The following is a 15012-nucleotide window of genomic DNA, read 5'->3' as shown; positions in this document are numbered from 1 at the left end:
TAATTTCTCTCTCTCTCTGTGCGATCTCATGACTATATTTAGTTGAAGGAGCTCTCTGAGGATGCAGATTTGTGTGTGTTTGTGTTAATTTACTTAAATGAATTTACTGTAGAATACATATTAAGCACAGCACTTCCCATTTAAGAGAGGGCATTTAACCCTTTTTCATCATCACGTAAATGACTGTAATTAAATCATCGTGGTTGCGAGATCTATTATTGGCCAAGAAGACCTATATCTGGCAGCTGGTGAGCAGGGGCTAAATACTTCATCCTTTAATCCATGCAGAGATGCCTGATTAGCTGCATAAATACACCCAAATGGAGACTGTGTCAAAGAAAAAGATTTGATGATGTCACCCCCCCGTCTGCTTCTCTCCCGGCTCATCAGGCTCGTCAGAGAGAGAAAATGAACGAGGAGCACAACAAGCGTTTGTCTGACACCGTGGATCGTCTTCTCACTGAGTCCAATGAAAGACTGCAGCTCCATTTGAAGGAACGCATGGCTGCCCTGGAGGACAAGGCAAGGCCTGTACACACACATTCATCTGAGCAGCAGCTCATATCGCTGCTGTTATTGCCTCACAGAACAAATGAATATACAGTACAGCACATGTTCTACTTGGACCGCAGATTTGTTTTGATACGGTTTCATGATTTTGTTTGTCTAGAACTCCCTTATTCAGGACCTCGAGAACTGCCAGAAACAGCTTGAAGAGTTCCACCACACCAGGGTCAGTAAGACCTGGATGAATCACCTAACAAGTGAAAACGACTGTGTCCCCAGTCCCAATTTATACGCTCACTTACATACTTATATATCAGTAGTGTAATGGACTGTAACTGAGTACCACAGTTTTGTGGTACTTTTGTGGTATATTTTTACTGCACTACATTTCAAGATTCTACTTTTCATTCCATTTCATTTATTTGACAGCTGTTTTTTAGTTTGCAGATTAAGTTTGTGCATACAAAACAATGTTGACTTTATGAAATATAAGGCATGATTATAGATTAAGCTACCAAACAGTATACACATTGAATAGCTGAAATTAGCTTGCTACTCTCATGTCTGTACACTGAACATGAAACTACAGCCAGCAGCTGGTTACCTTAGCTTAGCATAAAGACTGGGAACAGTAGCTTCATTTTCACTGTATAGACACGACTCTCAGCAAGAGAGCAAATAAGTGTATTTCCCAAAATGTCAAACCAATATAACACTGACAGGAGACCTTCTCTTGCATAATGATTACTTCCTACTAATTCAATACTTTTCTAACAACACTTCTATACATTAACTTAAGTAAAGTTTTGAATGCTGGACTTTTACTTTTATCTTTAAATGTATATGTAATAGAATAGTATTATAGTTACAGTTTTAATACACCTCCCATAATGCCCCTCTCTCCCTCAGGAACGGCTGATCGGAGAGATTGAGAAGCTGAGAAATGAGATCGACCATTTAAAGCGCCGCAGTGGGGCTTTTGGTGATGGAACTCACCCTCGGTACACACAGACGTACACCTCCTCTCATATATGCACCCTCTAACATAGTGCTATATAGATTATTAACGGTAAAATTCTGTGTATGTAATCTCAGGTCTCACCTGGGTAGCGCCAGCGATCTCCGCTTCTCTGTGGTGGAGGGCCAAGACGGTCACTACAGCACAACTGTGATCAGGCGAGCACAGAAGGGCAGACTGTCGGCGCTACGAGACGACCCAAACAAGGTGCTAATAACGTCTTTATAAAACAACCCCACAGTTCCTCACACACACATACACTAAGCAGGATGGCCAACTTACAGATAACAAGATCATGTGTAAACTATTCTTCTAACCACCAGCATAAACCAGTGCTTTATCCAAGTTCATGTCTGCTTTGCTAAGTGTCAGTGCTTGGCTGATGTTTGATGATCTTCATGCCTAACTTACCATTCTCTACTAACCTCTCTGTCTCTCTTTCACCTGCTGCCATGGACATGCTGTCTGATGTAAGTTCCCTGTTCATCCATTTCTTCTCATAACTGGCCACATACTTCCACAAGTGTCATGTTGTATTTTTACATGTATGCCTTTAATCAGGATTAATGCATATAGTAAATGTATGTTGTATGTATTGGTCTACATATGTTAAAGCTCATGTGTGTTTGTTGTGTCCAGGTGTGCGCGGTCTTTGAACAGGACTACCCATCTCTGCGTGGGAGCGTCAGCCACCTCCTCGGCAGCGACATTGAGGCAGAGTCAGACCTGGATGATGACGTTAGCTCTGCCCTGCTGTCCCCCAGCGGCCAATCAGATGCTCAGACTCTTGCTCTCATGCTGCAGGAGCAGCTTGACGCTATCAATGAAGAGATAAGGTACCAAATCACAGGCACACTAGATTGCAGCACATGACAGTTTTCATGATCCCCATGAGGAAATTGGGTCAGTGCAGCAGCAAGAAACAGGATACAGATAAGAGCAGAACAAAGTATTAAAGATAGCGCAACAAATAATTACGAGAAAAGGGACATTTTGAAGATACTACAGCAAATAAAGGTGCCGCTGCTGCTTCGTGTTGTTAATGCAATGCATGAAGGCCTGTGGCCAGACAGGATGCACCAGAACTGATTGTGATTAGATAGAGAAATGATAACATGTAGATAAGACGCTTCTATCTTCAGTTCTGTTTCCTGCTGGAAGAGGACGCTGTTTTTCGCAGTTTACAGTAAACAAGGTCCCCCTGTGACACCTCAGAATATGCTTCTGGAGAGGAGATGCAAAATAGATGCTGATTATGCTGCAGAGGAGCCAGACTCCCTCGAAGTAATAAAAATCATGTCCTATAAATGCCATTTCTATAACCCAACATTTGCCAGGATCTTTGGATTATTACATTTTTTTCTATACAATTGTAAATGATAAATAAATAAACTGTGATTATTTCATAGATTCATATAAGAAACATCAAGTCTTACTTGTGTAACAAATGAAAAATCAAAACTAAGCGATTTTATTTTAAGGCCCTTTATTATCAATTATACTGAATTTCATTACTTATCACAGAAATTCAAGGTGTATGTTGTTAATTAATGGATGAGTGTGCGTGTTTGTAGGATGATCCAGGTGGAGAGAGAGTCAGCCGACCTTCGCTCTGACGAGATTGAGTCTCGCGTGAACAGCGGCAGCATGGACGGACTCAACGTGACACTTCGACCCCGGGCCCTGCCCACCTCCGCCACTGCCCAGTCTCTGGCATCATCCTCCTCCCCGCCCAACAGTGGCCACTCCACACCTAAACACCACTCACGCAACGCCAGCCACCATCTAGGCATCATGACTCTGGTCAGAGAGCACACGCTCTGTCACACACACATAAACAGCAGTATGTTCATGGCAAAAAGCTGTATCTGTAACTGTGTGATGTTTTGTTTCATAGCCAAGCGACTTGAGGAAACACCGCAGGAAAGTAGCAGTAAGTTTGCAAAACAACAACAAAACTTGTATGGCTTTTTTTGCCCGACTGCGGCTTTTGTGACTGAGCTGAGATGTCTCTGTGACTCTTCTAGTCTCCAGTGGAAGTGGACAAAGCTACTATCAAGTGTGAGACGTCGCCTCCCTCGTCCCCCCGCAGCTTACGGCTGGAAACCAATTTCGCCCAGTTCACAGGCAGTCTAGAGGATGGACGAGGGTAAACACACACACACACACACACAGGAAGTACAGTATGATAAATCAACATCAGTATTCAATTGTTTTACAGGTCCACTTCAACAAATTCTGAAAGATCCTTAATATGGTGAAGATTGTAGTGGCTGGGAAGAGATCTTAATCATGACTCTTTCTCTTTGCTTCAAACACACAAAAACAATTGCTTACCTTGTGTTTTCAGAGTTGACAATAACACATCACACTGTAGATTTTAGTGTAACACACTTTGCTCCGTTTGAACCAATTGCAGTAAGCAGAAGAAAGGCATCAAGTCATCTATTGGACGATTGTTTGGAAAGAAGGAGAAGGGTCGAATGGAGCAGACTGTAGGCAGGGATGGACAGCCTCTACCGGCCCTATCAGGTGCACTGCAGGGTAAATATCATATCCCACACTGATGCAGACGCAGAGTGAGATTGTGTGTGATTTATAGAGATGTATATGAACACTGTTTTGCTGTATTTAAGACTTTGAGATGGGCATCGGTGACACTATGACTCTGGGAAAACTGGGCACACAGGCTGAGAGGGACCGCAGAATGAAGAAAAAGTAAAAGCATCCTTTCTTTCTCTGACCTTTTTTTTCTCTCGTTCTTGCTATTTTAATATATTCACTAATCCTTCCCACTTTCTTCTGTCTTTTTTTGTCTTTTTTAATTTCTAATTCCCTTGTTAGACATGAGCTTCTGGAAGACGCCAGGAAAAGAGGCCTGGCATTTGCCCAGTGGGACGGCCCTACTGTTGTCTCCTGGCTAGAGGTACTCCCCTAATCTATTTTTACATCTACCAACCATACAGTTTCACTAAAACCTCCCTCTATCTTGATGTCTTTTTGTCAGGCTGCTACTCCATCTTATACAAAACAGAATACAGCGATATCAAATACTAGACATAACAGCCTGATCTCCACTCCCTTCCCCTTCTATCTGACCTTTTATGGCGACAATGGTGGTGACGTTGAATATCTTGATGACTCTCACCAGCTGTGGGTGGGTATGCCAGCGTGGTATGTGGCCGCCTGTCGTGCCAACGTGAAGAGTGGAGCCATCATGTCGGCTCTGTCGGACACAGAGATCCAGCGGGAGATTGGCATCAGCAACCCTCTGCACCGACTCAAACTCCGCTTGGCCATCCAAGAGATGGTGTCTCTCACCAGCCCGTCTGCACCACTTACCTCCAGAACGGTAAAATAACACAACAAACACACCTCCATGATCACACAAACACGGCCTTCTTCATGCATGTAGATGTGCAGACACGAATAGCACAAATAATAAATAAATGAGCCTACACAGAAAATGTAATCCAGGATTGTGAATATGAACACAAAACACTCAAAACCTCCTCCACTATTGGGCTTAACCTTCACTCTGCACCCTGGGGTGATGACTCCTCACTCTTTTTTTGCTTTTTTTTTGTTCTTCTGTTCAGACCACTGTAGAGGCTCAATTTATGCATTACACTGAGGTTGCATGGGGTTCTGTGGGAAAACGACATGCAAATAGTGCCAGATATAGCTACAAGCTACCTGCCTGAAATACACTCCCTCCCTTGGCATCACTCAACACAATGTTTGTCTGTGTGTGTGTGTGTGTGTGTGTGTGTGTGTGTGTGTGTGTGTGTGTGTATGTGCGCGCACACGTGCGTGTTTGTCTGCGTCTGTGCGCGGGGGGGGGTTGGTATGTGTGAAAATATACACAAGTGCATTCTTGGGTGTGTTTTGTGTGTGTGTGTGTATGCCTGCTTTTGTGTGTGTGTGTTCGGGTGTGTTTTCGTCCTCTGAGCAGTCCTCCGGAAATGTGTGGGTGACTCATGAAGAGATGGAGAACCTGGCTTCCTCCACTAAAGCGGTCAGTACCATCTGGGTGCTCCCCTCTGCCTTTCCCCCCACCAAACACACTCTCTCACACTCACACTGTCCCCACCGCGCCACGCGTATGTCCTCTCCCGGAAGACCCCTTTAAATAACCACTACATCACACACCAACGCATTTTTGTGCTCGTGCTGGTATTTGTACGTGGGTGTCGGATGTAACTGATATAACCTGTGGTCATGTGGTCTGTGTGTCCATGATTAATGAGATGAGTGTTGGAGATGTGTAATTACAGTTAACAGGTATGATTGAAGGTTAACTACAGAGTAAAAACTCAGAAGAGCTTTGTGTGTGTGTGTGTGTGTGTGTGTGTGTGTGTGTGTGTGTGTGTGTGTGTTTCTGAATGTGCAATATGTGTGTCTTTGGTTGTCTCTCTAACCTTGTATATCGTCTCTACTATGCTGCCACTCAGGAGAATGAGGAGGGCAGCTGGGCACAGGTGAGATCACTGATCTGCTAACATCCGTCTGCACATACTCTGAAACTGTTCACGCTCTTCACCAACACATACACACATACGTGTATTTGAATAAGCGAGGGCAGCCAGTTCACATTCAATAGTATATTCTGTACACAGCAATTGGGTAATAACTCAGATACATCTGTATGGCTACATAGCACTAAGGGTGAGTTTAAAAATATGTCTTTTTGTAATTTGAGATAAATGCTGATGATTTTGTTTGCGTTTGTAGTCATGGTCCATCCACACAGGTGTTTTCACTTCAGGACTTCAGGACTGTGTGAGTGACTACAGATTGTGCTTGATTGACATGTTTCTGCTGTCCTGCTAGCTTTGTTGCATCTGTTGGGGCGGGAGAACTATTAATGTCATAACCTTTGTCATTTTAATAGGTCTTTTTCACAGCAGACATTTTGACCTAGACACTGACACTAAAGCAGCTAAATGGAATTCAGCCATCATTGATTTTATTATTCACACCTGTGTTTTTTCTTCTATTGTGACACGGCTAAAAGTCTTCTGTGAAAAAGGCCTATTCATACATGGAGATTGATGATCACATGTAATTCCCAACATCAATCTGAGCAGAGAGAGCGACTGAAAACACCTGTGTGGCTGTGCAAGGCCTTTACAATTATGAGGTGCTCGAATTTTACTGTCCTATACAGTAGTATTGATTTATCTTAAAATACAGACAAAAAAAACAGAAACATTTTCAGAAAGACAAATTAACAAGATTAAATATTTTTTTATGTATTTCACAGCACATATTTTGCCTTTTCTCGCATAGCAAGCACAGGAGTATCTAGTAAATATGGCTCCGTTCCGTTAAGTTCCAGTCAGCAATGACAGTGAGCGGGCATGCACAACACCAGGTCCCTGGACCCAGCACAGCTAAATAGAATGCAGCCATTTTTAATCTTATTAGTAACACCTGTGCTTTTGCTGATGCGACATGTCAAGATGTCTGCTGTGAAAAAGGCCTGTTGTACTTTTGGACCCACAGTGCAATCACATCCAAACACTTGTTATTACTCAGTGGATACGCAAGAAATCTAGGGATTATTTTATTAATTTAGATAAATAAAAATGACAGAAAATTAATTTGTGTTACCACTTTAGTAGCCTTTGGCACTAACACATATTGTTTTTTCACATGCAACAGCCCTACATCCAGGTACACATGTACAGTATGTAATCCTGAAACAGAGAGCAGTCTCTCTCTTTTTTCTGTTGCACAAATTAGTAACAGTGTGTCCTCCTCTCCCTGTAGACTCTGGCGTATGGCGACATGAATCATGAGTGGATAGGGAACGAGTGGCTGCCCAGCCTCGGCCTGCCTCAGTACCGCTCATACTTCATGGAGTGTCTGGTGGACGCGCGCATGCTGGACCACCTGACCAAGAAGGACCTGAGGAGCCACCTCAAGATGGTGGACAGCTTCCATAGGTCTGTTGCTGGAGCATTTAGCTCTTAGCTGCTGTTTGATCAGCCTCCACTTTCTTCTGCTAACTGGATACATTAGCATTGGAAATGAGAAGGCTAATGATGCATATGTGCTTGTGCTTTTCTACGTGAGAGCTTGTTTGTTCCATCATGTTTGTGTGTGTGTATATTTCTATGTGTGTGTGTGTGTGTGTGTGTGTGTGTGTGTGTACCAGGGCTAGTCTGCAGTACGGGATTATGTGCTTGAAGAGACTCAATTATGACAGGAAAGACCTGGAGCGCCGGAGAGAGGACAGCCAACACGACATGAAAGGTACACTTTTACACACACCCTGATACACACCCTGATACACACAAAACACACACATAAACACATTCAAACACTAGTTCACAAGTGTGCACACACACACAGTCTTATCAGGCCAGAGTACCACCTAGTGGTTTTGCCTGATATTGTCAATTTGGCCTGAGCACTGAAACAGCTGCACCTTGGACTGTCAAAAAGCCAACTGAAGCAGGCCTCCAATCTTATGATCCAAAGCTCCACATACCAAGTGTAGTCAACACACACACACACACACACACACACACTTAGATCCAGCCAGCCTTCTCGCCCTTTTGACCTTGAGTTCTGCACATGAACTTGACTCAGCTGTCATGTCAAATCAGAGTCCTGCACTGTTTACACACACGCACACACACACACACACACACACACACACACACACACACACCGCCTGTTCCAACTTGGAAAGCTGGCTGACAGCTGTGCTTTAAATGAACAAAGGGAGTGTGCCAGTGAGTTGACACTATGTGGACACGCACATTATGTTTTTATCTTTCTAGCTCTCTTACTCGAAATCAAGTTGCTCTTATGTGCTGGTAATGATATGTGCTGACACTCTATATGACATTGTGCTACAGTACCGTGAATCTGAGCCAGTCTCTTTCACTTTAGATGTGTTGGTGTGGACCAATGAGCAGGTGATCCACTGGGTCCTTTCCATTGGTTTGAGGGAGTATAGCGGCAACCTGTTGGAGAGCGGCGTCCACGGATCGCTCATAGCTCTGGACGAGACCTTCGACTACAGCAGCCTAGCGCTCATCCTGCAGATCCCTATGCAGAACACACAGGTGGTTCTTGAGGAAAACACAACTGTTTACGCTCAGCATGCAATGACTGAACTGATTTGAATGAGAGAAAGATATCAAGTGTGGTATGATCCGATTTTTAAGGGCAGTTTAGTCCATTTTTTGAGCAGTCTTAATGGCATTATCTTTATATATAACCCCAAATTTGTACCAATAAGATTTAGTGTTTTGTATCATAATATCTTACACATTCAGCCTTTTGATCTTTCTGCAACCAGTCTTTCCTCCAACAGTCACAGATGTTTTTGGTTTTTACCAGTTTTTACAAGATATTGGTTGATTTACTTTTTAGTGACTCAGTGGTTTGTTGTGCAGTCAGCCTTTCCTTCTCATGCTAGCGACACGGTGCCAACATTTCCTTCTGCTTCAGATTCTGTATCAGTTGTTCTCTAATCAAAAGGGCTCTGTTGTTATCACTCTGAATTCACTTGAAGTAATTCCCTGGTCACTTAAGCACAGATTACTTGCCCACAGTTTCGTATTCACAGGTGAACAAAAAACATTAATATTACTGCAATTCACCAGAGGAAAATTAATTTTACAGGTATTTCAAGAGCTTTCATTGACATTTTGCCATCAGCTCCTCTTAATGTCTGATCACAGAGGCTGTGTGTGCTGTTTTTCAGGCACGGCAGGTCCTGGAGAGGGAGTTTAACAACCTGTTAGCCTTGGGGACCGACCGCCGACTAGAGGAGGTGACCTCTCAAGCTGCTGCTTTGATCAAATACAATATTGTGGAAAAGAGGCCACTTGTCTGACCTCGCTTTTCTCCCTGTCCCTGTAGAGTGGGGATGACAAGTCTTTTCGACGCTCTCCATCGTGGCGCAAGCGGTTTCGGGCACGTGAGGGAGGGGCTGGGCTGGGCATGATGGCGGGCTCCATGGAAACGCTGCCTGCTGGCTTCCGCATGCCCTCCATGTCCATGCCGCCCTCTGTGAATTTGATGCCCAAGAAACAGCTCCAGCCTGAAGGTGTGTTACAATACTAACCAAACTCCTCTACGTCAGCCTAAGTATTTTTCTGTGTGTCTCTATGTGCTTCTTTCTGCTTGTCCTGACTGACTAACTGCATGCTGTGTCCTCTCTGTCCTGCTGTGCCCAAAACCCCTCTGTGCCACGTCCTCTCAAGCTCCTCCCCCGGCGCCCCCGAGACTCGATCCCTCGGCCGTGCGGACCTATTCATGCTAACTTCTCTCTGCTTACTAACAGGAGCGCTAATGCTAACAGGTAAGCTAACAAAACACTACCTGAAACTGCTGAACTTACAGGTCAGTGCGCTGTTAACCAGCATTGCCCAGCTGTGTGGCATGAAGCGGGAATGTGGCACTAACTTTACAGTACAGCCTTTCCAGGCTCATGTGCTCATATGTGTACCTGGCTGATTCGAGCCTTGTAGCTAGAAAACAATGTGAATGCTGCTGTGGTGCTCCAAGTGACAAACTCACTGAGAATTATAGCCCAACCTTGCAGTTCCCCTCTGCTCTGAATTTTTAACCTCTTATAGAATATAACAAGCTGAAGAGAGAGCCAGTATTGTCAATCCCATGTACAACGTCCTGCTGCTGAAAACACTCACTAGAGCGTATGTGTATAAATCCACAACAGAAAATAAAACCCAACAAATGCACTATTTACTCCTGTCTGAAAATGAAACTATATATTTATGACCTGTTTGCCCATCGTCAGTAGGAACCAATGGGCTTGGGACCGAGCAGGGAAGTTGATGGCCTAACTAATTGTAGTTTTGGTATTTTCATGGAAAATTGATGACAATTAGAAAAATATAGAATAACACAAGCGATATCCTTTAATAACCAATTTAGTTCATACACACAGTCAGTCTTTCTCTAACTTCCTTTCTCACTTTCCTTTTTTCTCTCTTCCAGTGCATTCTCATTACCTATACGGACACATGCTTGCGGCCTTTTGAGAGTGATATGCCAAATCTGGAGAGGGAGTCCTGGGTGCCACTAGTGGGAGGGGGAGGGGGGTCTTCACCCCTTTGCTGTCCAGCCTCACCTCCCACCTTTCACCTCTCACCTCTCCTTCGGACACGTGCAATACAGAGGCCAACTCTGACCTTTGAACTCTGAGAGTGCTCATTGGCTGCGCTCGCTGCTGTAAAGGAGACTCATCCCTGTCTCTCCCCAGTTTACCCCAGTGCTCCCAGTAGCCTTGTTGTTGTGGTGTTGTGCTCCTGCTCCCCTGGTCTCAGCTGTGGGTTCTTGTCCTGGTTCTAATCTCTCAACATGGCCAAGTCCAAACCAATCCTCCTGTGTCATCTCGTCCAAGGCAACACAAGAGTTAGTGTAAAAAAAAGGTTTAAAGGGACGGTGGCAAGTTGTTGATTTGGACTTGGGAATGATGAATACTTGTATAAATGGCAGATCCCACTGCACATTGCCCCTCTACCGGTTATGCAAGGTATTACTCATTTATCGTCTCTGTACATAAAATGGATGACTTATGTTTTTTATAGAAATATTATATATATATATATATTGGAAATATATATGGAAAATAATATAATATCATTGCTGTATGAAACCCAATGCCCTGTATTCGATAGTGACTGTTCTCTCTCTCTCTCTCTCTCTCTCTCTCTCTCTCTTGCTCTCTTTCTCTTTCTTTCTCTTCCTCTCTTTGTGTGTCTTTTGCCGTATGCTGTAAGTGTGTGAATCGTTAGTGGGAGGGTCTCACTAAGGAGGGGGTGTGTTTCTACAAGGACTCTTCACAGGTTCATGGGTCCAATTTCAGACTTCTTCTCCTGTTCTTTCCTTTTTTCCTCCTCTTCCTCCTCCTCCTCTTTTGACACTATGTAGCTGTTACCGCTCCTCTCTTTGCCTCTCTCGCCTTCAGTATGACACTATGTAGCCTAGAATAGAGAGAATCCTTTAATATGAAGTGCGTGTGTGTGTGTGTGTGTGTGTGTGTGCGTGTGCGTGTGATTGAGCAAATGAATCTCTCTGCTCAAGACTTGTAGAGAAGCTGTGTGTGTGAAAGGCCGACCCCAGCCATGTGACCATGACTTTTCTCTGTGGGTGGGTAGTGTGAACACTGTAGCTCCTCTCTGTTGACTCCTTACTTTCTTTCAAATCAAACTGTAAACTGCTGCTCAACATCAGCCAATGATATACACGCAAAACTGCTCAAAGTGACGGACTCGCCTGGTCCTGCTCCGTCACCTCCCATTTAGTTGCCATGGAGACCGTGCCAGTGAGCAGTCAGTACTCTTGGCTGACCAACTCCTCATCCAATGAGAACACAGCATATGAACCAGTGAAGTGCTGGATGGGTGTACAATCTTTTATTTTGTTTTTTTTATTTCAAAGTTTTTCCAAGGTGTCTAAAAAGGTGTAATGTGCTATGTGGCAGCTATGAGTACTGTGTCTTTATTCCAGGTGTGAAACAATGCTGACAAATCAAGATTTTATTATTTGGCTATTTAAAAAAGTGAACTGTATTTATGACACTATATAGACATAAGTAAAGCTGTTTTTTAAAGATTTGGATGTTGTGTTCCTTTTGAGGTCAAAGTATCTCATTGGTAGTTAAGGACAATAACAAACAATGTATTGAAAATGGTCTTTATTGCAAGAATTGGACAGAAAATATCACTTTTGGGAACATCTACAAATACACAACAATCTTAGTTATAAAAGTCAAAAAATAAGTTAGCAAGAAATAAAAAATAAAATGGCAAAACCACTCTGTAGAAAAAGGGAACGTATTTACATCACTAGAATTCATAACCAGTTTAAATTAAGCAGATCTTGGTCAAAACTGCCATGGTACATATTGGCCCCACAAATAAACTCATGTCTTTTTAAGCATTAAAAACACACACAAAAAGAATGAAAAAATTAGGGAAAGGTTTCGAAAAAGAGGAAAACTTAAATTAAGTAAGGAGAAAACCAGGCTTTATCATTCCTCTGTGGCTCTGTCAGACTGGAGGCGCGCCTACCAGAGATCCACTCTAGTAACTAAGTGTTGGGTTCATGCAGCAAAGTCCATGAATCTCTAGTTTGACTAAGCTCCTGTGGCTCTGACAGACAGGTCTGGACCGCGGGATAAGGCAGGTAATAAAGGGAATAAGGCCTCATTGTGAACAGGAGGAATTCAGTTTGGCTAGCAGACCCATAGATCAGCAGAGTTACAAGTCAAATAAATCACTAATTTTGAATTTTAGCATAAGACACTCAAAATAAATTGAATTGGAATTCATTGGAGCGGTTGTCAGCCAATTGTCATTTTCCTTTTTTGTCTGTGGCTCTCTGTGCACCCATGGGTCCGCTGTGTGGAGGGTCTATTTGGGAATGTCCACAGGAAAGGCCACAGCTCCTGCTGCAGAGATGCCGTCCACGATGGAGGTCAGGGCACGCATGTTCCCCTGCTCCGGAGAGTCAGCAGCGCTCAGGAGATCTGCAAAAAGACCCAGTCACATGTTCAGTATCATAGCGAGGGTGCACTGATCTGTCTAATGAGACGTGTGTGTGTGTGTGAGTGAACTCTAGTCACCCTCGCTGCTGTAGCTCTGTGTGCACTGCTCGGGAGTGCTGCTCCACTCTGGGCTACTGCAGCAGGTGCTGCCAGAACTGGGCTCACTTGACGACGACACCTGTTACCATGGAGATGCACACGCAGAAGTTGCTGTCAGTCACTCTGTGTTATGACATGGCACACCCCGCCCCACACAGACACACAGCACACACTACAGTGCAGTGTAATATCACACACACACACCGCCACCAATGCATACTGTGACCCCCACAGAGGCAAATGTACATGATGAACATTTTGTCAACAAGAGAAACAAGACATTTCCATCAGAAAATGCAGTGGAATATAAAAGAGATCTTGTAATAAACCATTTTATAGACACAGTTGTCGTGTGGCCACTGAATAAGTCTGTTTTTTGCTATATTTTGGCACCTGTCTGATCAGTTTGTTATCGTCTCTTTGAACCTTCCAATAGCCGAAAGCTGTCTATATTCTGACACATTACGACTGACAACTGGATTATAATCTTAAAAACTTCTTCCAATAATTGCAAGACAGTGACAGGAAATGTATCGTTGTTCGTTTTACGCCTAAATACATAGATGGATACACCAGCCTGCCTCATCAATTGAAACCTCAAAACTCCAAACCACAGTGATTAAGTCTAAAGCGTTTAGGGTGTATCAGTTCGTCAAAGTCCCACATTTGATTATTTTTTCACATTTTCCAATAAAAAAAAAACTAGTCTCTGTCTCTTTCCAGCTTGTGCATTGTGTCTTTTCTCTTTCTGTTTGCCTTTTTGTTCTGTTCTCAGTGTTAAATATGTGACCTTCCTGCTTCTAATCATCCCTCCTCTGTCCTACTCACTCTGGGCTGGGTGGTGCTGGGTCGGTAATGCAGTCCCTGCTGTCCCGTCTCAGTGTCCTGCTGGTTGAGGGAAGACACCAGGGCCTGCAGCCTCTCGATATACTGGATGGCACTCCGCAAGATCTCCACCTTGGGCAGCCTCTGGTTTGGGTTCATTAGGGTGCTCCTCTTCAGAGCATCAAAGGCCTCGTTCACCTTCTTCAGACGCCTCTTCTCCCTCATTGTGGCCGCTCTCCGGCGGTCCATGGTAACCGTCTTCCTTTTGCACAGCTTGCAGGCCCAGGGCAGGCACTGGCCCGGGCAGTGGGGCTCGGAGTGAGGTGACAGGCTGGACGGAGAGGCTTTGTCCTCTGTTCCTGTCACCCCGACTCCAACACCCCCAGACAGACTCCCACACAAACCCATCATGGAGTTTCTATCCTGGTAGGCGCCTTGGTCGTAAGCCCCGGGCAGGCGAGAGGGGAAGTAGCTGTCCCCTCCCTCGTAGAAGCGCTGGTCAGGGAAGAAGTAAGGGTTGGTCTCGAAAAGCTCCATACTGGACAATACTGTGGTCTGAAAGGGGACAAAGATTCCTGCTTCCCCTGGAACTGCTCTACTGTATGTGGTCTTCGGTCCTGCGCCTGGAGCGTATGTGTCGGAGTGTAGGTGTGTGTGGCTGTCTTGCCTGGGTTTGTGATGAGTGGAAGACGTGTGGAGAACAACTGGTGTGGAGCAACTGTAGGCTGGCATTTAAACCCCTCTGCCTGCTGCAGGATCACAGGGTTAAATTTAGCACGAGCCCCCAGAAACCTGACACGACGTTTAGCTGTTGCTGCACATCTACACTTCACATCTCTGTTGGGCCCTGCTCTCTCTAGGGCTTTAGGGCCCGTGTGTGTGTGTGTGTTTGTGTGTGTGTGTGTGTGTGTGTGTGTGTGTGTGTGTGTGTGTGTGTGTGTATGTGTGTGTGTTTGTGTGTGTGTGTGTGTGTGTGTGTGTGTGTGTGTGTGTGTGTGTGTGTATGTGTGTTTGTGTGTGTGTG

General features: G+C 44.4%; 2 protein-coding genes across 2 annotated transcripts in view; one reads left to right on the top strand and one right to left on the bottom strand.

Moving 5' to 3' along the window:
• The window catches only part of ppfia4 (PTPRF interacting protein alpha 4), a 51845-nt gene extending 41291 nt beyond the window's left edge, over positions 1-10554 (top strand). Inside the window, 20 exon segments of the mRNA XM_070902380.1 lie at positions 391-522; positions 671-733; positions 1417-1508; positions 1603-1732; positions 2186-2361; positions 3100-3328; positions 3423-3458; positions 3553-3708; positions 3952-4069; positions 4162-4243; positions 4370-4451; positions 4677-4877; positions 5481-5543; positions 5980-6006; positions 7301-7476; positions 7689-7786; positions 8432-8607; positions 9252-9320; positions 9410-9596; positions 10511-10554. Of these exon segments, the coding sequence (XP_070758481.1) occupies positions 391-522; positions 671-733; positions 1417-1508; positions 1603-1732; positions 2186-2361; positions 3100-3328; positions 3423-3458; positions 3553-3708; positions 3952-4069; positions 4162-4243; positions 4370-4451; positions 4677-4877; positions 5481-5543; positions 5980-6006; positions 7301-7476; positions 7689-7786; positions 8432-8607; positions 9252-9320; positions 9410-9596; positions 10511-10554 (2337 nt within the window).
• Positions 10555-12930: 2376 nt separating this feature from the next.
• myog (myogenin) lies at positions 12931-14596 on the bottom strand. The gene is made up of 3 exons (XM_070902379.1): positions 13992-14596; positions 13143-13242; positions 12931-13046 (listed from the first exon to the last, which is right to left on the bottom strand). Exons 1-3 carry the CDS (start codon positions 14523-14525, stop codon positions 12931-12933), a joined length of 750 nt encoding a protein of 249 aa, XP_070758480.1. The 5' UTR covers positions 14526-14596.
• Positions 14597-15012: the final 416 nt, after the last annotated feature.

The sequence above is a fragment of the Enoplosus armatus genome, chromosome 3 (assembly GCF_043641665.1).
Source record: "Enoplosus armatus isolate fEnoArm2 chromosome 3, fEnoArm2.hap1, whole genome shotgun sequence".
Classification (NCBI taxonomy): Eukaryota; Metazoa; Chordata; class Actinopteri; order Centrarchiformes; family Enoplosidae; genus Enoplosus; species Enoplosus armatus.
Note: the sequence above shows the minus strand (reverse complement) of the source record. Positions and strands in the feature narration are given on the sequence as shown.